Below are 27,826 nucleotides of genomic sequence, written 5' to 3'. Positions count from 1 at the left end.
CCAGAGGCCGCTGCCTGGAGCCCAGGTACCGGGGAAGGACAGGCGCCTCATCTCTCCAGCACTGCAGCAAATTCAGCCATTGGAATATTTTCTTATTCCATAGGACTAAAACATTCATCCCCAGAGAAAAGCCATGAAAACCCTCAAGCGTTAGGTTTTATCTACAGCTACAGCAACCAATGACAGGCTCCACAGCACATGGATACACGAAGGCAAATTGTTCTGAAGAGCTTCACATCTGACTGCTAATTACATCTCCTCAGGACTGTTTCCTAGAAGAGAAAGGGGCTATTGTGCATAAACACATCCCCACCAGCTCCTGGCAGTGCAGGCCGTACCTCTCCTGCCTGCGCACCCCTGGAGCCAGCCACGCAGCGTTTGTTGCTCCGTTTCTGACAGCGTGCCACCAAGGGAACACAGCAGAGCAGTGTATCTGTTTTTTTAACTATAACACAGCACTGTGTTCTCTGCACAGGTCAGACCTCTTCCACTTTTTTCCACCACCCTCTCAATTGGATAGGAAACAGTCCTCTGCTAGAGCCGATAGGCTCCAAGGACAAAACACTACCACAGCAATCAGCTTCCAACCATAAATAACCTCACATTCTCTACTTGCTCTACAAATTGTTAGAGATATTTACATAAAAACGTATTATTGCTCCACTGACAATGTGTTTGACGTGTTGATCTGCTGTCATCTAGCAAATAACGTTGCAAAGTTACTGCTTAGAAATAATTGCTGTCAATGCTGTAGTTGCCTGGAACTTGTTACTAGGACCAGATTGCTGTGGGGGCTGGTCACAGCGAAAGGTTTCTTGTAAAAGGCACAGACATCGGCTCTATAATCTCCAAGTGCAATGTACAGGTCCTTCAGGAGACCACAGTTAAGATTTACAGCTAAGGTAATGTCACACATTTACCGAGCAGCACCACAAATAACTTGACCATGTGTTTACAGTAATTTTATTTACAAGTTACCACATGACACCTGTAGTACTACAGTTTTTATAACACCATTAGCAGTAAAATAAGTCACATCTAAGAAGAGTAGGAGGCAGCAGAGAAAAATGTGCGCAGAGAGTGCAGCAAAGCTGTTCAGCTATAACTGAAAGTAGGTATTTTTCTACAGACTGAAAGCGAGGAGGAATATACATGTCGAGAAGAGCAAGTTCTTCAGCCCTGTTAGTTCTACAGCATTAAAATTTTTGTACAGTGACACTTTAGTATGATGAATACTACACACTAGCAGTCAAACGCAAGTGGTGGGGAGAGAACGGTCTTAATATCTTGCCCTTTTGAGCACCCAGAAAGGAAAAACAAAGCTTCCGTCTTTGAAGGGAAAGTTATCCAGGGCTGGTTTACTTGCAGAGCCAGTAGTGCAGAATTGCTACTGGGGGGGCAGGAGGGACAGAACTTAGAGTTCCCATGCATTGCATATTGCCTGCGCGGTCTTATCTGGTCTCGAGTTAAGTAGCAGGTGAGCAAAACCAGTTGCAGCATTCCACAAGTCTTTTTACAGTGCTGTGATCTAATAAGGCTGAGCATAGCTTAGCAGAATCCCAAAATCAAGCAGAGAAAAAAAAGCCCTTCCGCTCTCTTATAATCCTTGGCTCTAACGATGCTGGTGCTGAGCCTGGGCCTTTCTCAAGAGGAAAATGTGGAGGAGCAATTCCGGAGAAACGCTCTAGATCTAGATGTATTCTGGTGATAAGACTCAGAAGAAAATAAGCTTAATGCAGCATCAGATGCAACCCTTTTCTGTTTCAAAGTACAGCAGCAGCTTCCAGAAAGCAAAAAAGTATTATTCAGAACTGTTTTTTTTTTTCCCCCCAGACATCTTTAATAGCCTGGAGCAACTGTCAATGCACACGATCCATGCTAGTGGCTGGAAAGACAATGAAAATAAAAGCTGCACAGTAATAATTATTTCCACTACTAACTACACACAGGATATATTGCTTTTGGTACAGTGCCATGTATTGTCACAAGAAGAAAACCAGTGATTAAGTTGAGCACACATGAATTACGCAGACCTTTGCCATGCTGGAACAACAGCGTATTATACTTTGAAAAATGTCACCAAGTCAGCTGTAAAAACAGCTTAATACAGTTCTCTTAAAATACCAAACACACTCTCAAAAACAAGTTTATAAATTAAGTTTAGCTACAAAAGAATGCTTAAGAAATGACCAGAGGTTTTTTTTCCTTAATCCCCACACCTTTGCCTGGAGTGCTGCACTTACGCTGCATGTGACACCAACCACAGTTTTAGAACATGTAGCTGTAGTGACATCAACAACATGCATTTAAGTATTTTTGAGTGCGTAAGCTGGCCTGCAAAAATTTGTGTTTCTTCCATAACTGCGGCATACCTATTCAAAAAGCCTGCGAAAGTATATACATGTACAAAAACTAACAAAAAGCTTTTTAAGAACACAGAATGCATTAAAAAGTCTAAAGTTTGAACTCCTGAATCTATGACGTCTCAACTACAAGTTAGAATATTTGTGAGTTTTAACACTTCCAGGAACATAGAAAGGTTTTTTTTTAGTCAAAATTACCTTTTTAAGTACTAGCTATTGAAATTAAAGGTGAAATAGGAGAAAGACTTGACTAAAAAATCTTCCAGCACACTTAGGATATAATCAGTTCAGTGAGTCTCAAGTGAAAATACTGAATATTCAACATTTTTGCATTTGCAGTTTTAAGGCAGAAAAACATCTTCAGAACAAGCTATTTAGTCCTGGATCTAACAGAAAAAAAACCAAAACCACACACCCAACAAAACCGTAAGAGATGCATCTCAAGTCTTTTAGTAATAGCAAATTTTAAAAATTCCTATGGCATTCTTTTACAGCTTTGGGTTTTATTACTTTTTTGCTAGAAAAGCCTGAATTTTGAAACAGTTTTCAAACATGCTGAAGCATGCATCATGGCTAGAGAGACTAAACTTTTCCATTGTTATTTCTGGGTTGTGTATTCAAGGTCAGCATTAAAATCGTAAGGTGGAATGAAGAGATCACTCTCCTGTGCAACGCCTCAGCTGGCGCCATCCCGGGCACTGCAGTGACTGGCCGCAGGAGAGGAGCTGCTCCGAGCTCCGCAAGCTTCCTCCCCAAAGCCAGCGGCCGTACCCAGAGCCCAGCTCTGTGAAGCACAGCTGTGTCCTTGGCTCAGCTTTACAGAAGGAGAAAAACCAAAATTCAAACAAAAGTTAAGCTGTGAGACTGTAGATAATCTACAGCCAGGCAAGATAAAGTAAGAAGTGAACTCACTGAGCCAGTCGTAGTAGACAAAGGACTTTGAAGAAAAATACCAACATGGAAAATGTAAAACCCTGAGGAAGAAAAGTGTCACTGGAAGACAGTAACTCAGCAAGATCAAGGGTCAGCCCAGTCCAAGCAGCAAAGGAAGGAGACATGGAAGAGCATTTCAGTCGAGAGCTTATACAGTTGAGTGTCACGCAAACTCACAGAAAGATTCACGAGATAAAGCATTTTTTAACTCATTTTTAGATAAGAAAATGCTGCAAACCCAGCATGATGTCAGGGTATTTCTTGTTCTTTTCTGGGAAATCAGAAATAGAATACTTCAGGGCTTCTTTTTTCAGCCTCCATGTACAAACATAAGCTACCTCTGTACCAAGTAAAATGAAAAGCTCGAAGGATCACACATTTCTCTACCACACCCAAAAAGGGAAGGAACTTAAGGAAATGAGCTCTGTGTGTTGAAAGATGAGGGGCAATTTTAGGGAAACAGCAGGGAGCTTTCAGTATTCACAAGGTATTTGAAGATTTAGAGTCAAAAAGAAAAGTTGGAACCAGTGACTGTTGGGCTTCAGGCAGAAGTTCCCAAGAGCAACGTGCCACATCTCAGCCAAATGCATCATCATTCTTTGCTGTTCCTTATGTCTATTTTAACATTGCCTTCCCAGAAAACACAGTTACCACATCACACGCTGTGCTTTCAATGGGAAGAGTCTTGGGAGACCTTCCAGCCTTCTTGCTTACCTCCTCACTGCATCTACATCAGTTTAACTAACGGGATCAATAATCTTTTGTCATCAGAAAGCTCATGAGTCCTATAGAAGAAAAATTTTGGAACCACTGGAACTTGTTTAGACTTAGTTGGAACAGGAAGACAAAGAGAAAAGTAAATTGTCAATAACAAGATATACTGAAAAAACAGGCAGAGTTCTGGAAAACACCTGAAGGAAAATCATCAGTGTAACTTATAAAGGGGGGAAGATAGAGGGGTTACAGAACAATTCTGGTATCTAACTTCCAAGATTGGCCTTCACATGAACACTGCACGAGCGGGACCCCGTTCCTGATGAGGGACATGACCACCGGCCACCTCTTGCACCCGGCAGAGCACCAGGATGTTGCTTTGCAGACTCACCAAAGCTGCCTTCGGAAACAGAGTTCATGCTCTAGGGCTCTCCTGAAGCCAGCTGAAGAGTTTCACATGTGGTGAAAAGATACCTCAGAGTAAGATAACCATCAACAGACATGTACTGATGTGCTGAAGTTTCTAAAGTCTTCTACACACCTCAAATGTTTTCTGTATTTTTCAAGCTTGTCAAGCATTAGGTATATGCAATGTACTAGAAAGAATAACTGAAATTGAAATCTGCATCTTTGGACCGCAGAGGAAGTCCTGGGCTCAGAGCTCTACAAAGCTTGGTGCCATCCAACCTACACTAGTATCTCTTCCAAAACAGGGGGCTTGTACTCCAAAGTAGTTCCTCGCAAACCGTTGTATCCGGGCACACCGTCTGCCCCCGCAGGGCAGCTCAGCTTCCAGGGCACCGGGGGGCTCCCACTGACACAGGCCAGCCCACACAAACCACAAGCCCACACCCAGACCCAAGCGCCCATCTCTACAGTCTCTGACTCCAACAGTTGAAGAGCGCCCGCTATACTTTAAGCTTACAGATAGAGAGGATCAGTGTCCCGTCCTGGTGAAATACAGGAAATACGCGTGGTATTTCAAAGTAACCCTACTTAAACAAGGATTACAAGAGCATTAAGTCAGTCAGTAGCTTGTCAAAACCTCCACCGAGACGAGCTGCAGCGCAGTTACACCTTGAAGCAACCACTGAAGTACACGCCGTGTGAAAGCAGCATTCTGCTAGGGGGAACAGAGGGAGCCAGAGGCAGCTACAGCCAGTGAAAAAGTAAGAACACTCATAAACCTGTCTATGGCAAAAATTAGATTCTGTAATATTCTGGGGAAAAAATGACACACTCCGCTGTGAAAGCCAAAGAGGGGATGGAGAGATTAATTGGGACAAGCCACTTCTCAGAGTCTTTACAGACCTGTCAGTTACAGCTAAGCTCTCTTCAGTTTCAGGTCACACTTTCTATTTTTATATTATTTAGAGAAGTTTCTAGCTGCCATTTTCCAACTACATCTTTTAAGAGTTCAGTTCTTTGGCACAGTCTGATTCTAGGCTAAAATAAATTTTTTTAATTAATTAAAAGCCCATTACAGTGATGTAAGCTTACTTGCAGTGCTCCCAGAAACCACATTTCAAAACCTTGGCCTGAGAAGAACCTTTTTGTAGTAAAATGAAAACATTTGGTCTCTAAGGATTGCTCAAGTAATTATTTTCAAGATTTCACGGGAACAGTGCGATAGCTACATGAATATCAATATAAAGAGTGTCAAAAAAGCCTGTGAATCATCAGATACACTGGAATCTATTTGCATTACTCTGTGTGCAACAGTTCAAAATACTGATTTCATAACTTTCTTGCACCACAGATTTCTGCCTGTCTATAAAGAAACTTCACCTGTGGTTTTTTGGATGGCTTCCCTAATTTAATTTCAAGCTGGTATAGTCATACAGTGGAACAAACACACTCAAGTATTTACAAATATAAACGTAGGCTGCTCACTACTGCAGTGTTCAAGTGACAGTCATTTTTCAGATAAGTCAATGTAACACATCAGTGTATTTATGGATTAGAAAACAGCAGGTCATTTTAAAGCACAATTCCATTCATTCTATATACGCACAGTACTATGCTGATTTGGTAATACAGGGACACAATTTAATGATTTTCTTTGCATTTGTTTTTACAAGATTCAGATGCCAAAAACAAAACAGAACATTAAGTTACCTGATTTAAAAAAGAAAATCACATACGTTTACAACATCAAAAGAATAAGACGAAATATAAACCTTTGCTACTTACAATTGATCTATACAGATTAACCAAATCACAAATCTGTCACAATATAAACGTTTAATTGTTACAATGAATAAGAACATACAGAAAATGATTTATTTATTTTTTTAATATAAAATCTTCCTTTGCTTTTTTGTTTTAAACTTACCATTAACTAAATTAGCTATGCAGGACTTGTGGGGTACATGACTAAGAAGGCACCAACAGTACAAAGCAAAGACAAAGCAGTTTGAGTATTTTAAGAGTGCTCTACACTGATACAACACAAGAAAAGGCAACAATAGTAAGTAAACCAGCTGCAACCTTTAGAAATTTGTTCTAGATTTACAAAGGTAGTCCAACTTTTACATTTCCTCCAATGTTTCACTTAGTTTGATCACAGCACATGCTACAAAAACCACTGTAAGCTTCACTTTACTAATGTGCACTTTTCACTAATTTAGTGTCTTGATTTCAATTGTTAACTAAACCATTTTGAACCACAAATGTATTTAAAACTAAGTAAAAGGATTGTTTGGACTTTTTTGTTTAAACGGCATTTACAAAAATATTTCCCCTAAAATCTGGGATTACTTGAAGACATTGCTGTACAAATATAAAAGTACTATGCAAGGGACCAAATTCATGAGTATACGGTGTGTATGTATAAACCTATATTTATACCATATCACTGTGCTGTAACAACACAATAAATTTATCAATAACCAAGGACTATATAAACTACACTAACATAAGCAAATATATATTAATAAAGTTTAAATCTATAGTACAGTTGCTCAGCAAACAACTTCGACATGGTATAAATATATTGTAGCATATTACAGTGGGCAGCAACAACAGGTTTTTCTTTTCTCGTTCTGTAAGGAAAACCATGCTCAACATCTTGGGTTTCATTTGGCCACTGCTGAGTTATGTCATCACTGCTACTCCTGAAAGCTCATAGCGCACCACACCGCTCAGCCCATGTAGTGTGTTGGACACTTCAGATTTGATATAACGTGTGATATTGATGAGGAAGAGTCTGGCGACAGTCAGGACAGCAGAGCAAGATGCTCATTTGCCAAAGCATCCAAGAGAATTTTATCTTTGCATATTTTTCTTCAGCTGAAGGTTGGAATGTTTTTGACAGTGAACTGTTTACATTCCTTATTCCCAAAACATCTTTACCATGAAATATGCATGTTACTTCGATTAAGAGTTGCTGTTCTCCGCTCTAAAATACAAAAACCACATAAAGAAAAACAACCCAATGTAAAATGATTAAATAACTGACCTAACACAGTGTTGTTATAGGCACCTTCTTTTAAACTATTTTCAAAGTCTAACCAAAAAAAAAATAAATCATGATTCTGCATTTGACGCATCAACAAATTCAACCCAACAACGTTTACTGAATTCAGTAAAAGATTGATGAATGTAGTTACTGATACTGATGGATGCCAATTGGATTCAGCAAGAATAGCTAAGGAAGGAAACCCAAAAGCACCAGACGTTAGGTAAAGCAAACCCTCGGCTTCTCACGTGGAGAGACAGAATGTAAGTCCACACCTCCCCAAAAATTCCAAATGAAAGGAAGTATTAAAAAAAGAATTGGGAAAGAGAAGGGTGAAGCAAGCTGCCGAAGTTCTTCCTTAATAAATTAAAACCGAGGTGTTACAGACTAATTTCAGTAACAGTCATCTTTCCAACCATGCCAAAAATGATTCCTGTAGTAATGATGATCTTACAAGTAGCAGAGATTCTAGAAATATTTCAACTTTTCAAAACTGAGCGAGAAAAGCATTTTGGTAAAGATGTGTAGAAACATCAAGAGAAATTTCTACACTAGTATCAACAGTCAAGTGCGTATTTCTATAGAAATGTTTTTAGCATAGGTTCCATACCACAATTCAACGATCACTCGTGCAGTGTCCTGACAATGCTCCTAATATGTTCCCCGCAACAGAGATCTATGTACCACAGGAACTTCCTAATAGAAAATGCCCTTTAATGATGAACCCTTGCTTATTAAAAATTAGTTTTGGCAGACTAACACTTAAACTATAAGAAAAAGAAAATTTGGAAATGGAATCTTGTAAGCACCCTTATCTATTGAAGTCTAAGTTAATGGCTTTCTAGATTTCTTTGAAGAGCAGACTAAATGGTATGAGGAAGCCTGGAGTTATTAACCAGCAAGCATCCTTATATACTACAGTAGCAATTGAACCTGATTTCCATTCAAACACATTACCCAAGAGGAAACCAAAAACTAATCCTTAATGTTAATGTGAAGATATAAGATTTAAATTTATTTCCAGGAATTACAAGTGCATTTTGTTCATATTAGCAAGCAGTCTTTATACAATCCATTCTTCACTGCTGCCAAAATAAAATGAGAAAAAGACAGCAGAGATATGAAAAGCTAAAAATAGAACTATTTTTCCTAAGTTATTTGTTGAATAGCATTTCAGTTGAACACAACTCAGAGGTAACAATAGATTATTTTTTTTCTCAATCATAGGCATGTGGCACTTAGACAATCATCTTTGCACAGAAAGCTTTAACAGTCATGCGAGGGCACAGTAATTATTTTAAACAAGGCAAATTTCTCACCACAGAGAGCAGTGGGGAAAGAAAAGGAGGCACTGCACTGGAACATAACACCTAGTAAACTCCACATTATACAATTTCAGTAACAAATACTTGAAAAGATCATTAAAAGGTATACAATTTTAAACATTATTTAGTGCTAGCTTTGTTTGGTTGTCCTAACTCAGCATTATCAGAAAAGTTTGATAGTACTTGACAACAGAACAGTACTTCATGTCACGAGCTCATGGAGGCTTGATTACAAATCACCATAGTGTAGGTTGCAAGAAATGAACTTGAGATGCTGACATGCTGTAGGAGCAAAAGTAAAATCAAACTTTCTCATTTAAAGATGCAGTGTTCCTCTCTGCAAGAATTCTGAATGTCAGTGATTAGATTCAAATGTAAAAACTATCAATCCTCATTTGAAGCATTTCATTGGTATGCAGGATGTAGGCTGAGTTTATTAACATCGTATTTTGGTTTCTCGCTTGCCACCACATATGGGTGCCTTCCACAGAGAAAAGCATTCACCATTAGGTCATCATGCCATTATGTTCTTTGTTAATCTTCCACCACACGGTGAGTAAATATAAGTTGGCGAGCTGCCACTCACTCTCTTTGCACAACTCTTATAAACAATATTACATGGTATGAACTTTGGAAGTACTATGCCTCCAACATGGTTAAACTTTAAATGATCTCTTTTAGAAAAGGCAGGGAGAAATAGGTACAAATTTTGTCAATACATGGAAAAAAATGTTTCTCAGATGAAGTCAATTAAGTTGGGTTCCTATGTGGCTCTTACGCTGTATAGAATACCTGTATGTACAGCACAGGACACCCAAACAAGTGCATAAGCAAGATTAACATGAACACGACTTATGCTGTAATCCGTAGCATAATGGTATAAATTCCATTGGATGCTAACCATTTCTATTTAAAAAGGAAGTGCAAAAAAAATCTGGGATGTCACTGACTTAAAGTGCCCTGAATAGTAGCTTTTCTAAAAAAAATGCCAGCGACTTCAGTAAAGTCAGAAAAATATAGTTCATGGTGTAAACGTCTTACAGGTTAATGAATTATCTTCTTGGATATTGATCCAGGAGTGAAAGGAACCACTGCATCTTTCAAACCAGAAAGCAAGCAGTTAAAATACGGCCAGCAGTAGGTGCACTTACAGTACAGTACTGCAACAGGTCAACAATGGGCATTACGCATAGGAGTGTCAATTACAATTCTTCAGGCTTAAAAGATTCATTGAAAGCATGAAAAGCCAAAACTACCAGGAACTGCCCTCCTGAATGGCTCAAAGGAGTTAGTGGATAAGCTGAGAGAGGCCACAAGACATGACCAACAATAAAGAACTGGGAAGAGGAACAGCAACGTTTGAGCATGCCCAGTCCTTTAAGTCCTTGTCCTACAAAAAAGAGCAGAGACATATTTCAGTGAAGGAGGTTTAAACATTGCCTTTTAAAACAAGTGTACTGTCCTACTTCTATGCTCTATGTACACTATGTTGACCATGAGTCAGACACAGCTGTATCAATATGTAAGAAAAGTCAGAGACAGTGGATATCAGTACATTACATTTTAAATGAAAATTTAAAATTTTCAAAAGATTAGGAAGATTAATCATAACTAATGAATCAAGTAAATTATTTGGTTGTCTAAAGGATCTGTTATTTTCACATTTCTTCTCAATTCCAAAAACTACAGTCAAGGGGAAAGTTTCCAATCTCAGGAAATAACACACTGAGAAGAACTGCTGATAAAGAACAGGGGAGTGTGCAGGGGGAGCAGAAGTGCATGGGAAGAGACTCTTGCTGTCCATTTTAAGGCAACTCCTGGGGACTGGCCCTCACTAGGACGTCAACTACTTATGTTTGCACTGTTGTGATGGGGAATAGCTAATAATTCTAACCACAAATGACTAGGACAAGTTACCAGCATATCATTATCAAGCAAAGTACCATATTTAAATTTCAGTATCATGTCGGCCAAATCAACTCCTCATAGTAGCATTTAAAGGTAACATTTTCAGCAAACCAGAAATGTCCGCTAGCACTGGATCACTGATATCTTTATCCCTAATCCCTTTATCCCTTAATCTCCAATACAGCCCAGGTAAGCGTGGTCTGGGCAAAGAGGCAAGCAGGGAGATCATAAACCACAATTTACCACAATGTTAACTACTTGCTCTCCCTTCCTTGATACTACGGCCTCCTAGCAACAGGTTTCATTTTAATCCTAAAAATTTACGTAATTTTCTTCCAGAAAGCATACATGTACTGCCAGTGCCTCTTGTACAGAATTAGCTTTAACAAACACAGGTGGGAAATAAGCACCACGTGTGCTGTTGTGTCCCAGGTCTAATTCTACTGGCAACGCCCAACTAAGAAGAGTCAGATGTGTGAACCTCAGCCTTACCTAACTTGTAATTATTAAAATAGTTTCAAATGTTAGCTAGTAAGCTTAAATAAATAAAATACAGTATTTTTAAAGATGAAAATTACTTCATCTGTGAGCTTCTATACATTTGAATATTCAAGCCACTGGCAACAGAAGTCACCCCATTTAAGTAAAAACTGTATTTTCAGAAGTTTCCTCCGCTTTTCTTTTTCTTTCTTTCCTATGAATTCATTGTTAAATAAAAAACTGGAGGTATATGCAATGCAGAAACTGAAATCCCATTTTTAGTGCAGAAAAATTTGCTTTTAACAAAGCAACAAAGCTTCCACACACTACTATCAGAGCCATGGACTTCTCGCAGTGAGGAAGTTCACTGGTTCAAAACCTAACCTTTCTGCTGGAACTGCCAACAAAAAAAATGGTGATTGTAGAATGCCGCTGTTAATGAAGAATAGAACAGAAACAACCTTAAAGACCATAAAACAGGCACTCTAGCTTAGGCTGTTGTCTTTGGTTTGTTTTTCTTTTCCAGTCACAAAACTTTGATACTTTAAACTATTAGTATCACAGAAGTTTCATAAATATTACAAAAATTATTCAGGTCAGTATTTGACCACTTTTGTTTGAAACTACTGAGACTTGTAAGCCTCATGGTGTATAAAAATCAGTTAAAGTTCATGGATTTATTTTTTTTTTTTAAGTCAGAGACAGTGGATATCAGTACGTTACATTTTAAATTAAAATTTAAAATCTTTATAAGATTAGGAAGATTAATCTTAACTAATTTATGAATATTTAGATACCTATTCTTATTTACTCATACTATTTCAGAGGTACTTAAAACTGAAGTTAAATCATACTGAAGCTTCATGTTTGTTTTTTTTTTCCCTTTAAAATAATTTAAGAGATTTTTTTTCCTCTATTACATTTAAGGAAGATTTTTTTAAAAAAGCATTTGAAGCCATATGACAGAATAGTCTGTAATACATGAAGAACACTGCCCCCTTAAAATATTTTTGAATAAAATTTGCATTTCAAAGTGTTACCATAGTTTTTATTCTGAGAATTACTATTTAAATGTAATTCTTATTCCTTAAATGTAACCTAAAAACTAGGCAAACATCTCAGGCAATTGTGTGGATTCCCTGTAGACACTTCAATGCTGTAAGCAAAACTAAACCCTTTCTTTAACAACAGGGCTGAGGTCAAATGAATAAGCATAAAGCTATCTTTTAGCAGCTAGTTACTGTGTCAATAGAAAAGTGAAGTTCTACATTTCAGTAGTGGTTAACAAAGTTCCAAAATTCTTCCCCTGCCCAAGTGGTTTCATATCGCTGTGACTTTACCTATGCACAATTTAAGATCGGTATCCTGGCTGGAATCTAGCAGTTTCCTCAAAAATCAGTTCTTTCAGTTTTTCCTTCGGCAAGTCGTCCAACTCCATATCAAACTTGAAGGGTGCTTCAGCTACAGGCTTAATAATATAAAGAAACATTATTAATTTTTTTAATATTACTGTTCTGTTGAATTTCATGTAGCCCCTGTAGAGGGGAAAAAATCTGAAGATGTGCTTCATGAAAATATCTCATACTGTCCAGTCTTCAAGGAAAAACTCGTTCTGTTAGTCCTCTATGTGCTTTATGTATCAGTTTACCAAATTTTAAATCAAATCATAGTAAGTAGCTATTCAAATCTAAACCACAAGTTAAAATATTTGTTAAAGGCTCATAACTTAATAACATTTCTTCAGGTAGATATCTAATACATGTGTATTTCTCGGAATAAACATGTCTGTCCTCTAAGAAAAAACTAGCTTATTTCCTCCTCCTCTACTTCTTCACCACAAGTAACCTGAAATCTCATCAGACTTGTGTACTAAACCACAGGAAGTTCAAACTGGGAGGTTCTAAATGCATAATCTGATGGCACACTCAGTTATTCTACTCCTTTATCTCGGACATTATGAAACAAGACCACAGTGAGCTGAGAAGTTCCATTTTTGAAGAGTATCCCTTAGCATCTATTTATTGTGTTGTGCCTCCAAAACATTGTACTAGAACTATAAATTTTTTATAAATTGATGCAATTCATTCTTCAACTCCATGAGAGCAGCAGAAACACTGTCCTTAAACTAATGAAGAAAACCTGTTGCATCATTTAATCAACATTTACATTTTAACCATGTCTTTACCTCATCACTTGGATCATAATACTGCTCCAGATATGGATGGGCTAAAGCTTGCTCCACTTCAATCCGCTTATGAGGATTAAAGGTCAACATTTTATCCAACAAATCAAGTGCTAAGAGGGAAAAAAGTGAGCAAGAGTTTAATACACGCTCCAGAGTACAAAAGAGTTATAAACACCAATATTACACAGAAAACACATGCTACCCTAAATTTTGCAGTAATTTTAATTTACATCTGGAATTCCCCAGCTGCAGTAACAGCAACAGCAGGAGCAGATTGCTTCCTGTAACTTGGGCAGAAGTATTTGTGCCTGCCTGTGTCACTGGCACTCCTTGGTTACAGTTTCCTTTGGTAGGGTCTGGTCTAATGGAGGTAAATACCCTTTCAGAGGCTCTTGGCATCAGACAGTGTCGAGGGAAGAACCCTATGGTACAATCTGGTTTTAACTACAGCAGAAATTGAATAGATCAGGCTTTTTCTTCACTTAAATAAACACTTTGGATTTTTGTGCCAAAAATCCAAACCAGGATGGAGCTTTTCTGAAATGAGTTAAGTAACCAAGAATATGTTCTTATTCTGGAAAGAAAACCTGGGTGTTTAATAATGAAGACATAATCCAGAAGTCATTAAGAGTTCTAGATCATTGCAGTGAACTATTCTAGCATAACCAGCAGCCCAGAAGGTACTCTCCAGCTAAGATGCAGATACATTCATATGCATGAGATTCCAGCAAAATCTGCTGAATACAGCTTGTAAAGAATCCATAGAGAACTTGAAGATCCAGTAAGACTGATAGTGAGGTCTGATGAAATTCTGGACAAATGTTACAAGTCAGAGCTACTGGAATTGTTCAGCTACTTTGACTGTAACACATTTTCCTTTTCCAAGAAAAGGAGACAGAATGATTATTGTAGCAATAAGCCCAAAGATATCGGCAGTATCCTAAATCCATTCCATTTCTTCTCCCGACCACATCGTTTATGACACATAACAGAGGCTTCTTAATGCAGCGAAGTAGCTGTAGCTTTGCATCAGGATAAGATGCATACCAAGCACTGCAGAAGAGGCAGACCTTGCATTCACTGGCAGCTTGAATGCTTGAAAAAGCACTGAAAAAGCTGCAAACTTAGACAGCAATTAACATTAACTAGTTTGATGTGGTTTTCTCAACACTGGAAACTCACATGCTCGCTCCATGCTAAAGCATGTTGTGCACAATGCTTTTTTACTGAAATGATTGACAGCTTTTTGAAAAATGCTCTGTCAAAGCTACTCTGAAAATCTAGCTGAAAAAGTGTTGCAGAAGGCATGTTCCCTTAGCAGCTAAGCGTATCAGCACTGCTACAATTTGAGCTGTCAGAAGCCTACAGTAAAAATTCTCACATTGATGAGCGCTATTATAAAAGCAGAATAAATCACTGCTGTTTCTCTCAATGATAAGGATAATCAGTTCTACACAGCTCCATCTGCAGAAATCAGTTTTTACATGGTTGTTCAGTACCTGATCATATTCACTAAGAGTAAATTATCATACCTTTTAAAAAATTAAGTGAATTATGAATTGTATCTGAGCAGGTAAGAGAGCATTGTACTGACTGAGAATACAACCACCCTTAAACTGCATGAAGAAGAATTTAAAAGGCAAGTTAATAGCTATCTAGCAAAACAATTATCATATTTACCCTTTACTAAAGCCTTGTTAAGAAAGGCAACAATTACATTCCTTGCTTTTATAACTTTTGCTCCACTTATGGTAACTAAATTTTTAACCCACTAAATTTGAACCTTTCATACTACCCAAGGATCCACACTTCACTATTATCCTGTTTGATCTAGATCCGACATGCAGTCTGCACAAACAATACCGAGTTCAGCAATAAGCAACTATCTCGTATCTGATTTTAGAAACAAAGTTCAAGATTTGTTTGATGCCTGTCAAAATCCAATGCCTATGTTCAGTACTTGAGTAATGTATCATGCTTTCAAAGACAGTAACAAGAGTTAAGATTTGGTTTACATGTAAGTTAAAGATCAAACCCCACAACACATAATCTCAGAGTTACTAAAAATTGCTTTAAAAAAGTAAGCTAGTATGAGGTCATGCTGGTTTATGATTTTACATTAGACTTATCCTGACATTTTAAGGAACTTCAATGTTCTATTTCCAATACAGATAAATTCTTAGGGCGATTTAAAAAATCCCATCCTGCCACTGCTTTCTCATACAAAGTAATAGAGCATAAAATACCTTTGGGGTCAGCATTTGGAAACAGCCTGTTCCATGGTACCTTATTTTTGTGTGGTAAGGAAAGCAAGTAGTTTCTGGCCTTTAAATTTATTATACAATTCAAATCTTCTTGGGAAGGGGATCCAAGTATACCTAAAAAATTTAAATACAAAGAGTAGTGCATTCTATGAAAAGCACATTAAAAAGGTTATATCACATTTGCTAAAACTCAGTACTAAAACTGCTGGGAAGAAGATTTCAGACTGAATGTTTTAAGAGTATAGAATACCTTAGAACTTATTTAGAAACGTTTATTAAAAAGGTTTACTTTTTTTTCTGTAAATACATTTGAGTTTTCTAATAATTAATTGGATTTTTTAAACAGATTACTAAATGGTGTATCTACAATTTTCTTTTTTTAAATTGATCTGGACCTAATAATATATCTGAGCTTTTTTTTTTTTTTTTTAATTTTAAAAACATCTCTGCTGATGTAGTAAACAAATTGGTAAGTATACTCTAGTTGCCCCCCAAATCAATGATTTGTTGTAGAAATCACTACAGAAATGACTACAGGGAACAGAAGATACACCTACAGATCCATACATTATACACTGACCAACAAGAGAAAGAAATGAGCGACCAAAGACCAGTCTAGCTGGTAGAAAAGATGGAGAAAGACAGATGCAGAAATTCTACTTCTACATAAAACTTACCAAGGATATGGTTAAGTTGGTCAAGGTAGTGTTTTCCTGGAAAGATAGGTCTGTTGGAGAGCATCTCTGCCAGAATACAGCCTACTGACCAGATGTCAATAGACTTGGTATAACCCTGCAAGTAAAGCAAAAACACATTTCTGTCAAAGAAATTTTTGCATAATTGCAGCAACATGTTACTTTAGTAAATTGTCAAAGTGCACGCAAATAAATCTTTGGGGGTTTTTTAGATGAGTCATGCTTGTTCATGCTGTTTGGTTTTTCTCTACAGAATGAAATAATTAAGAATTGTATATCAAAAACACTACTTTGAAGAGGTAGCAAGAACTGCAGTATGCGAGAGATGCTTTTCCAAAAGGATTCTCTAAGTTTAACTAAACATATTACCAACTGCAAATTTTTGAGATTCCCTAATTTTATAGCAAATTTAAACTAACAAATCCTGAAAACAAGCTATTCTTAACTCCATAGCTCCTAACAGTATACATGAAACATGTGTGAAAAAAGGCCATCCTTCTTCCTAATAGGGTGTGAATACCACACAAGTAAGAAGCCTTCAGCAAAGGCGCAAAAGGGCAAAATAGACTGCTGGTTAGCTGATTTGTGAAACACAACAGGCATGTTAGTAGTAAAGATGATGTGAGGCGGCCAACAACAGTAAATGGGATACAACAAGAATGGAACAAATGGCCATAACCGTGTGTCATCCATAAGAAAAGGCTTTTATTCAGGAGCAGCTGATTACACTAGTGCCTGGGTAACACAAAGTTTTCCTCAAGAACCCCCTGGCCCCATAAGCTCCCCTGCCTTACTGTCCCCCAGCCTGCTGGCCACTACTCCTCCTCCCATTCGCAGGGAGCTTTCCAACAAAAGCCAGTAAAAGGCACCTCTGCACCAGCTTCTCAGGGCATGATCACCCAACCATTTGTTTCCAAGGCCCTGCAGTTCTAAAAGGAATCAGTCTATGGGCCAGGAAAATTTTGAGTCGATCACCTCTTAAGAAACACAAAATACTTTTTTATAAAAGCTACTGATAAGTGTATGTAAATAAGTTGCCCTATGTTTATGGTCTCAAAGTGAGTTTAGAACACAAGATGGGGAAAAAAAACCCTTGACTGGTCAGACAGTTACTTTCTAAAAGTGCATTAGACACATATTGCCACAACAAATCAAACCCAACCACCAATGAAGCAGTAATCCTACAGAAATAACAAAGGCTTCAAGGAATATAAAATACAGATATGGCTGTCACATAGTTATTTTGCTAACAAGTGTATGGCTGTAGAAACTAATACAAAGGTTATGAAGGATACTCATTACTCACACCACACAGGGACTGCATACACCTTAAAACAGCCATAGAAGAACATAAGAATAATTCCAAGTATAAAAAAAACCAGAGATGATTTCCTTAAGACTAGGGGAATGCAATTAAGATTGACACACAATGAAGATCACATGCCTTCAGAATCAGATTCACCCTCATTATACATTCTAAACCTAGATTAAGATGTCAAGATAACATTAAGGCAACATTTGCAAGCCTGGATGAAGGCAGCAGTAAAACGCTCCCATTACTAGCACTTCTGTGCTGCTCTGTGCAAGAGCATTTGATGGAAAGAAGTCTCATGACTGGCGAGAAACTGGACACATAGGAACTCATGCATGTGATTGCTCAGTTGTTGGTATCCAGTAATTGTATCTGGAATCACAAATTTATTGCAAGCCAGTAGCTGTACTGTAAATCCATTATTACATTTCCTCAAGACTACGCATGTGTTCTGATCCTAAAAACACAGAAGGGGGGAGGCAAAATAGGTACTCACAAGTGAATAACCAGCAACAGAAGCACCATAGCAATGCACTATGGTTCTCACCTTAGAATTCAGCATGATTTCAGGAGCCCTGTACCAACGTGTGGCCACGTATTCTGTCAAGAATCCTGTGTGATCATGATCTGGATCTGCAACACGAGCCAGTCCAAAGTCACAAATCTGGTTTTAAAGAAATACAAAAAAAGCGCATTATTAAACATACAAATACTATGACATTACTAATTCAGCTTTCCCCAACCCATGATGTAACACCTATCAATATGGTGATGCTAAGATATCTTTTTAGAAAAAAATTACTGCACAAAGGTTAAGAAAAGTGGTTTGGATTAAGTACAAAGAGTATCCGATTAGGCCATGCAGGGGTCAGGAAAAATAAACAGTTTTGGGGAAAAAAAAAGATGTTCCTGGTGTAAAATTTCTGTTCCGCTATACTTAACACCTTCCCTGCCAGATAGGTGGCAGGATATACTGCTCCAAGAAATTTACCAGAAGAAGAAGAGAGATTAAGATTTCCAGAAAACAAAATTACCAACAGATTTGTAGCCAAGTTCAATAACCCTTTTTACAAGAGCTACCATCATAACTGCATCTTTGCACAAGAAACATCCTATCCAATCATGAGATAATGGTAGACTGGAGAGATTACAGGTTGCTGAAGGAAGCATGAGCTTAAAAAAAGCATAAGAAAATATTTCTCAACCCTGTATCAAGAAAACAGTTTTATCTAACCATGAAAAGAAAACTAAACTTTGATCTAGACTAGTCAGTTCAGCAAAGAGGAAAAATTGTTTTTATCTGTACTCTAGTAAGGTGGCTCCATGGCTTTCAGAACTACCTAGTGTCCTCTCTCCAGAGAGAAATTAAGAAAGTTGAAAATGTAAAGACAGTGTTCTAGAGTACAGCAGCTGTTCCTTTCTTACCTTCCAAAAAGGTAAATGGCAGGCTTGTTGAGTGACATTCATATGCTTTTGCTACCACCAAACAAATTCCAGTTTATGATAATGATCAATTTCCACACAATGTATTTGCATGAAAGAATATGTACTCTCAGAAAAGCAAGGCACAGTGGCAAACGGTTAGGGAGTTTCTCCGATACACACGTTTTATAATAGTTTACCCTTTGATAGTTGTGTACACTGATTATATTAAAAATGTGAAGTAATAATATGCTGTAGTCAATAAAGACTGTAATGGATAATCCTACCAAAAATGCAGAAACCTCATTGTACCCTGTCAACCTACCCCTTTATTTTCCTGGAAGGACAGCCTGTGAAACAACTGATAGATCAGGTTAAGGAAGAAGTAATTCAGCTGACTAAAAGCTACATCTGAAAGACAAGATTCAGCAGCTGACTGTTAAGCAGAGGGACTGAAGAAAAGTCAGTGATGAAATTCCTAAGCCAGGCAGCATGGGATGACTCCTCTTACTTTAGCTACATATTAAAGAACCTCAGAACCCTGAATCCTTAGAAAACAAAACCAAAAGGAACCCTTTTAAGCATGTCAAGGTTTTTATTCCCAGGCTACAGAAACAGAACAGCTGCCTCGTATGCAATTAGCAGCTTACATAAAGAGAATCACTACAAATAAACCAGAAAAGTCTCCTGTAAAGACAGAAGCAAAGAAACTGTAGAGGACGGCTTCATGGACTTCAGAAAATAATTATGCAGGCAAAGAAAACTGTTGTAATCTCTTCCTCCTAACCTCAGGAAAAAAACAGATACGACTATAGGCAAGGACTTGTCCAGAATTATAGTACTACACATAAGCAAAGTGCTACAATTTGTTATTATTAAGACAAAAGAAGAAAGACACTCTCCAGTCCACAGAGCTGAAAAAGAACTGAATTACAGAAGGTGTCTGTGAATCTCTCAACAACTCAAGTAGAAAAATGCACATGGGATGGAAAGGAAGATTAATGACAAAGAGAGCTCATTAAAATGACAAAAAGCCCCTGCTGACTAGAGTAGAAACAGGTTAAGCAGAAAGAAGAAACATCATTAGTGAGAAAGGCATCAAGGTTGAAGCTGCAAGAAAGAGGTTTTTAGCTGTTAGCAGTGTTTTCACCAGCTGCAGAGCTGACCAGGAGCATTAGCAGGGCTGAATAAGAGAGACAGCGGAGAGGCCGGCATTCTGCCTCAAGTCCCGGGTGCAAGGGACAAAGCACAGAGACTGACTGTACTCTGGTGAGGGCAGACGGTTCTTGCCCTGTGGCAACAGGAACACATTTAACCAAGCAGCTATCCTACTGGGGGGGGGAAGAACTGCGAGTCCACTATGCCTGTTCAAATAATAATCGGTAGAAGTCAAAGCACCAGAGGCAGGTAGGCTTCTCCATCAGAATTAAAACAAAAGAGAAAGAATCCATGAGAGCAACATAATGACAGAAAAAGTTTTCTTGGCATTTTGACTAAGCAGAGAATAAAAAACCGTATAATGAAAACCCCAGGTATGTCAGCCAGTGTGCTTCATGCCTTGGAGAGACAGAACAGATGCTACTAAGAAAGAAGGAATAACCTCCCCGCTAAATAAATAAATAAACAGAATGCTAGCATCGTATTTATATATCTAGCTTCCAATTCTTGAAAACAATGTTCTTGTAATCTGTACCAGGTATGCTTTTCTTTTTTTTTTTTTTTTTTTTTTTTTTTTTTTTTTTTTTTTTTTTTTTTAACAGAGATGGCTTAGAATTGGATGAAACTATCAAGCAGCTGGGAATATTTATGAGGATCATGTACATATGACCATTTATTAAGCAAGTTAAATGACACCCAACAGTACTAATAATATAGTGAAATATCTGAAGCTGTGTCATGGAGGAGTCTCTGTGTGTGTATGTAGCTATTTGTATAAAAGGAAAAGAAGAGGCTTCCATTAAGTTCAGTTGATAATGATAAGACTGTAGTTCAAACAGTTGTGTGTCTAGAGTAACTGGTAAAATCCTGAAACAAACAACAATGTGCAGTTTTCCTCAAAAAAAAACCCTCTCTCACCATCTTCCTTTCAAGGCTATCAAAGTATCTAACAATTCTTGGATGTTTAATACTTGGAAGTATTCACTATGTAGACAGAAAAGCAGAACTTATAAATAATATTGCTGTAGAGTGTTAATGTTTTAACCAAGTCAAAGGAGTAGATTCTCAGCTAAACCGGTACACTGAAGGTGCAATATACTAGTTGAGAATCTGTTTAAAATAACTTTGACCTCATTTTCTGGCCTAATAAAAATATATGGTCATGAGAGCTTTTATGAAACATTTGATTTTACAGAACTGCAAAACAGGTCAAATTGCTGGATGCAGATAATCATGAAAGCATGTGAAAATCTTTCTAAAAATGTCAGATACTATTTTAGAGTATATTCCAGCCTGTAGCATGTCAGTATACATTAGTCTCATTCATAGGAAAGACGCCAGGCTGCAAAAGAGAAGGCCAGTATCTTTATTACCCAGAACTCTCACTGGACATTCCAAGATAGTAGTTTTCATGGACTCTCAAATCTAATCTTTCACTGAAAACATGTAACGAGACAGTAGTTAAGTCAAATGATGTACTTTCACAAACTTTCATTCACTAAGTTTAAGGTCTCATTTAAGTCTGTAGCATAGCCTAAGGAGATAGAAACAGCTTTAGGTTCTGCACTTCTGCCCTGAGCCTTTCAGCTGCTTAGGACAAGCTATAGGGTTCACTGACAAATTGTGTAAGAGACTCATACATTTATTTCCTGGAGATGGAATCTATGATCCAGAGGTCAAGATCATGTTTAAGGAAGAACGAGGAGCTCTTGTTACAACCTGTGGGTCTCTTGAGCTCCAGAGATCAACAGCTCACTCTTAAAATGCCATTAAAGAAGCCAACAGCATTACCACTGAAGATGAACAAATTTTCTATTTTCTTTCTTCCAAAAGTGTGATTTTAAGTTGTTCATTTTCACGGTATGCTGTGTTTTGAGTTTATGTGCAATAATCAACTGTAAGCACACATATGTACATAGCTGACACACAGACGTGAAGAACAGCCCTAAAAGAAACAAGTTAGTACAAGTTCAGCATTCATCAGGCAAGGCCTAACACGTAGTAGTTTTCTCTCCAAATCTGTTGTTTAAACTTTAGATGTGGTATTAAAACAACACCAGAGTTCCCTTTAGGTTATGAAAAAACATATGCTCTGTCATACAGGCTACCATATTCTGCACTAGGAAACATATTGCAGTGGTATCCTGTTTTTAAAATCTTAAAGAAATCGTAAGAATACTCACCAAAGTCATATTGTATTATTTTGCCATACAATGAGCTTACCTTCTTTTTCATGACCATCTTGTGTTAAATAATTGTCTTTTATTATTTTATTGCTTTTAATTGCATATAACAGGGCTACACTCAAACTTGTTCTTGCCTGCTTCTATCACACAGTCATCGTAGATTTTACTCCATTTCTTTTATGAAGGGGTTAATGCCTTGAAGGGATCTGATGTAATACCAGCTGCTGAAATCCCACAGCGAGAGTCAGAGGTGACCAGTCCAGCAATACTGTGCATTAGGAAAAGCTGACAAATAGCAGTGGAAATGTAAAGCAAACTGATCATGTAACCAGTATTTAGAATGGACCAGCATATGAACAGCAAGGACTTTTCTTGGAATTGTGACAAACTTAAATGGCCAGCAACTGGTTTACATTTTGAAGAGGGTATTTTTGGTTTACTTGTTTTTGTTTTGTTTTTTTTCATGAAAAATCTACAGCTACTATAAAAATCAAAGTGTAATTAGGTGCAACACAGTATGCAACACACACAGTTGTACCACATCAGATCAAAGTAACATACTCCGTAATCTCACTCCATCAATGGCCAACAGCACATACATAATGTAAAGTGTAAAAGGGAACATACTCTGATGCTTCTCTACTAGTCTCTCATCCTTCATGGATTTACCACCATGGGAGTCTAAAGCTGAGGTAGCATTCAGTAGCTTTTTCTTCTATTAACTTGCTTGGTGGGTTTTTTTAAGTCATGTTATCTGCAATATCGACAGCGCGCTGTGGTACCAAATCCCACAGCTTAACAATACTGCAAGTTAACTGCTATGTCCTTTCACTCTGAGCATGCCACCTGCTCCTTTCATTCCCTCCCCAGCCTTTTTAATAGGTAAAAGACAGTGAACAACTGTTCCCCATTCACCCTCCCTACGCCACTAACAATTTTATCAAATTCTATTGTATTCTTTCTTTTCCTCAAGCAGTATCTACCAGCAGAGGAGATTTAGGCTAGATAGTTCTTCCTGATATGGAGAGAAGTACCTTGAAGTCCACGTCTCCTCATTTTAAAAGAATATCATAGGGATAAGTATGATAACTATTATCACACAGAACTGAAGACTCAAGAACAACAGAAAGTTACAGAATGGCATGTTTTCTGTTTTATTCTCTATTTCTGTTCTAACTCTTCACACCTGGTTTGCTTTACTGAATGCCACTAAGCATTGAGCTGACATTTTCCAAGAATCATAACAGCTCTACAATCATCCTTCTGTAGTATTTAGTACAGAGCCCATCACTAGAAATGTAAATTAGGAACATTCTCTCTCCAAGTAATTGCTGTGCACTTAATCAGCACTGAGTTTCATGTGCCATTTTAGTTGCCCACTAATATGAAGTCCTTTTCCAACAGTGAACAATTATCAGTTTAACAGAGAAATCAAGACTTGAAATATATAGTTTTGAGTTTACTTTGTAGATAAACACAATTTTGATTCAGATAAGTATTTTCACCTAGCGAGGCTGTTTCTAAATCAGCCTCCAGATGGAAACAGTGATGCACTCATTAAAATAGCATAACAGTGAGTTCTTAGTCACTCAAATCTTAATAATTATTTTATCAAAGCCAATAATGTTTTGGCAATCTTTCCAGGATAAAAATCATATTAATCCCCAGTAACAAAACCACATTCATGGTTATAGCAGGTAATATATGAAGACCATGTGAGCAAAATCTGTAAGAAATTTCAACTAACCTTGAGATCACAAGTGGTGTTAAGCAGCAAATTTGAAGGTTTGAGGTCACGATGAAGCACATTGGCTGAATGGATATATTTTAACCCTCTCAGAATCTGGTAAAGGAAATAACAAATGTGGTCGTTGCTGAGGTGTTGAGTCTTTAAGAGCTTGTAAAGATCCGTCTCCATAAGATCTTGCACAATGTATCTGTAAGGAATCAGATGTAAGGCAGCAAAACAGACCTGGTGTGTCATGTTAGATGGCAACATACAGTACCCAGTGAAACTTCCATAACAATTTTTTGCTCTTATTTGTTTGTTTCATGACATGAAATGATGCAGTTGTTTATTGCTTTACAAGTTTTGAATCAAATCAATCCTGTTACATGATGCAGACCTTTACAGAATTAAGAGGTACCAGCATGCGGTCCTCTCAAATTAATCATCATAAACCTTTATTTGTTTATATTAGAGTCTGATTTTTATTGGAATCTTAATATGATCAGATTCCTACCCTGCTTGCCAAGGAATAAAGATTGGTTTATAGTTTAATGAGTAATAAGCTTCTGAGATACTTGCTTCCAGTTGCATAAAAGCATGAAGGTAGATCTGATCATTTCTCAGTCTTCTCTGCCACCTCTCCACTTCAAAAATTCAGTAATTGTTCTCCTTTACTATATATTTATCATGCTACATTAAACACAACAGTCCTTTGCTTACCAAAATTAAATCCTAATATTTTCAGTCAGATGGTTTTTATTTTTTTTCTAAGATTGGAATGAACATAAAGAAAAGGGATTTTTTTTCTGCTTTGGCAGGAATGAGTTAAGTAAAATTTTCTTCTCCATTAATTCAGTTTGGCTGCAAAACCCTAGAGGTGTACATGATCACTTTTCACTGAAATAGGATTTCATTAAAACACACTACTATCACCATTCCAGTTGGGCGTTCCCATCCTCTCCTCTGGGTATTCAGAGTGGATCACACAATCAGGACATCTTTTTCAAGGCAGCATGCACTTAAACTAGTCAAAATGGCCACAGAAATGAAACCTCAGAATCCCATGTAAAAGACAGATTGAACTCAAATAATACATTGATAATTTGTGAACTGAAAACATTTGACCAAGATTCAATTCCGTTTCTGCCTGCATGTGCTTATGCCTTTCATTGGGCAGACATCTGCCAAGACCTGCAAACCCAGTAAGAACCAATGCACACAGACTTGGGGAAATTAAGCTGGTTGATTCTAAACTAGGCCTTGTATCTCAGGTAGAGTCTGCCAGCTAAGACTGCTTCAGAAGTTAGATATCCACAGGAAGTCGTTATCTACACAAAGCCAAGTTTCCAGTGAAAGAACAATTAGTAAAACAAAGAGGCCAGATTTGCATATATTAATCAAGCATGTTTACCTGCCCATGGGCAGTTTCATACTTTTCACATAGGCAGGAAGCACTGCAAATCTGGGGGTTGTGCTTTGCTTTATTTTCATTTCCTACCTCCCTCAAGATGTATCCAAACTATTCTTCAAGAAAACTTTAGACAATTATAGCACAGTCCAGACATTTTATTTTCTCCTCAAGGCAATCAGTTCTAACACCTCTATTACGAGCAAATACAGTTTTAGGATTCACTAGACTAAATCATCTCTACAATGTTGAGTTCTTTGCCTTGGAAGACAGAAATTAGCATCTTTTTTTCTTTTCCTGAAAAAGAACAAACAAAAACTAATGTTCACCTAAATATCAAATCTAACTATGTATCTATAAGCTGATCAAACAATATGAACTTCCCTTTCAATTTACAATAATAGAAGCAAACTTTTATTAAAATTTAGTAAGAGGATAAAAAGGAAGAAATAATCAAACCAGAGAAGGTGACAACCATTACTCACTACACAGAGTGGCAACACTTTGAAAGGATACACATCTTTCATTTGTTCAATAGTTGGAGCTCTGATAATATCATTTATTCCAATAATATTCTCATGCCTGAAGCGCAGTAGGATCTTAATCTCTCTCAGAGTTCTCTGGCAGTATGTCTGATGCTCAAAAGGACTGATTTTCTTTATAGCAACTCGAACTTTGTTGACATTATCATAGGCAGAACTAGAAGAGAATCGATAACATTAGTTATAAGTAATATTAAATTCATTCAATTCAGAAAGCAAGAATGCAAATTCAACTAAATACAGGGGTGGTGCATTTGTTTTACATGTATTTTTATGAAAAGAAGAGAGGTGACAGCAGCACATATCTTTTAGTTTGATGAACGGACAAAATACTGTTGTTCTATCACCAGCCTATTTGGGTCAAGTCATTAGCTTTCCCAACTGATAGGGAGTCTGCTGATTCTTGGGTGCCTGAACAAAGAAAGAAGTATTCATCTTCTTTATCAGCCTGTGGAACAAACAAGTTTGAGTCTTTTTCTATATGCTGTAATCAAGAAGTTTGAGAGAAAAATTTCATCTTGAGTTAAGCCATTCACTTTGGGGTGCAGAAAAGCCTTCAGAAATCATCTTTCAAGCAGCATAATTCCATATCCTATGTCTAACTCCTGCAAGTAATACCAATTGTCACAACCTTTCACTCCTCCATCCAGCTACATTGTTGGCACCTCCAAGAAGAACAGACATGGAAGAAGAAAAGAAATGGAGGATTTGTGAAAAAACCTTTCCAAGTTCAATTCCAACAATAACAGTTTGAGAGAAGAATGTATCCAACTACACACATGAAGTAAAAGCAAGCAGCTGTACAATATGAGATAATATGGTGATTGGGACCCATATTAACACACACACACACACACACACACTGGCTGCTGCATTTACAGCACTTATTTCAGAAGCTCAGAACAGCATTCCCAGCTATACCAATAAAGCAGGCTCGGTATTTCTGTTCAAAATGCCTACGCATTTATGAAGACTATCACAGCCCAAGTCTAATAAAAAGGCTCAGTAAGACATACATAAATTTTGAAAATTTGGACTCAGATTATTATTTAGTAAAAATGTTACAAATCCTTACAAATTTTTGGATGTTTTCTATAGTCTTGCTTATATGCATGACAAAGCATCTCATTATAATAATTTCTCTTTGTATTAAAAGTATATGGTAATTCAATTACTTCAAATTTAAATGTATATATATGATTCTTGTTCCTTTCAAATTTCTTTTTGCTCACTACTGCATTGTTTGAAAATTAAAAAATAATCAAGCCTACATTTAAACATTTCTGTTAGCCTCAACTATTTCATATAAAAATGTAAACATACTAGCCAAACAAGCTTTACATTTCACCCATTTTCTATAATTGAGACCCAGAACAGTCTCTGAAACTCTTTATTGGCCTTACTTTGCTGAGATGTCCAGGTATTTGGTGATCAGGTAAAACAGAATGAAATAAGAAAATCCAATTAGAAAAGGAGACCTAGAAGGAATTCAAATGCCTGACGATGTCAAGGTGGTTCTACCACTAAGCAGATTTATGGTGCAACAAGGTGGTTTTGAGACAGTACTGTTACCACTGTATGCAAGAATGTTTAACATTTCTCACTTTCATTATTAAAAATGACATAGAATTTGTGCCACCAGTAAGATCTTCATACAGCTCATGCCTATGTAGTGACATCCTTTCTGCATGGTTTTTCCACAGAATCACTTTGACCTGTCTGCATCTGTAACTCCAGTCTGT

The 27,826-nt window shown here is 37.3% G+C and overlaps 1 protein-coding gene across 1 annotated transcript; it reads right to left on the bottom strand.

Annotated features, from left to right (window-relative positions):
* Positions 1-951: 951 nt before the first annotated feature.
* Positions 952-26,253, bottom strand: MAPK1 (mitogen-activated protein kinase 1). The gene is made up of 8 exons (XM_026859689.1): positions 26,059-26,253; positions 24,153-24,342; positions 18,187-18,303; positions 16,310-16,424; positions 15,615-15,746; positions 13,369-13,478; positions 12,524-12,651; positions 952-10,185 (listed from the first exon to the last, which is right to left on the bottom strand). Exons 1-7 carry the CDS (start codon positions 26,067-26,069, stop codon positions 12,535-12,537), a joined length of 792 nt encoding a protein of 263 aa, XP_026715490.1. The 5' UTR covers positions 26,070-26,253; the 3' UTR covers positions 952-10,185; positions 12,524-12,534.
* Positions 26,254-27,826: the final 1,573 nt, after the last annotated feature.

This window comes from Athene cunicularia, assembly GCF_003259725.1.
Source record: "Athene cunicularia isolate RWA chromosome 15 unlocalized genomic scaffold, athCun1 chr15_part1, whole genome shotgun sequence".
In the NCBI taxonomy this organism is placed as follows: Eukaryota; Metazoa; Chordata; class Aves; order Strigiformes; family Strigidae; genus Athene; species Athene cunicularia.
This window is presented reverse-complemented; position numbering and strand designations above follow the sequence as displayed.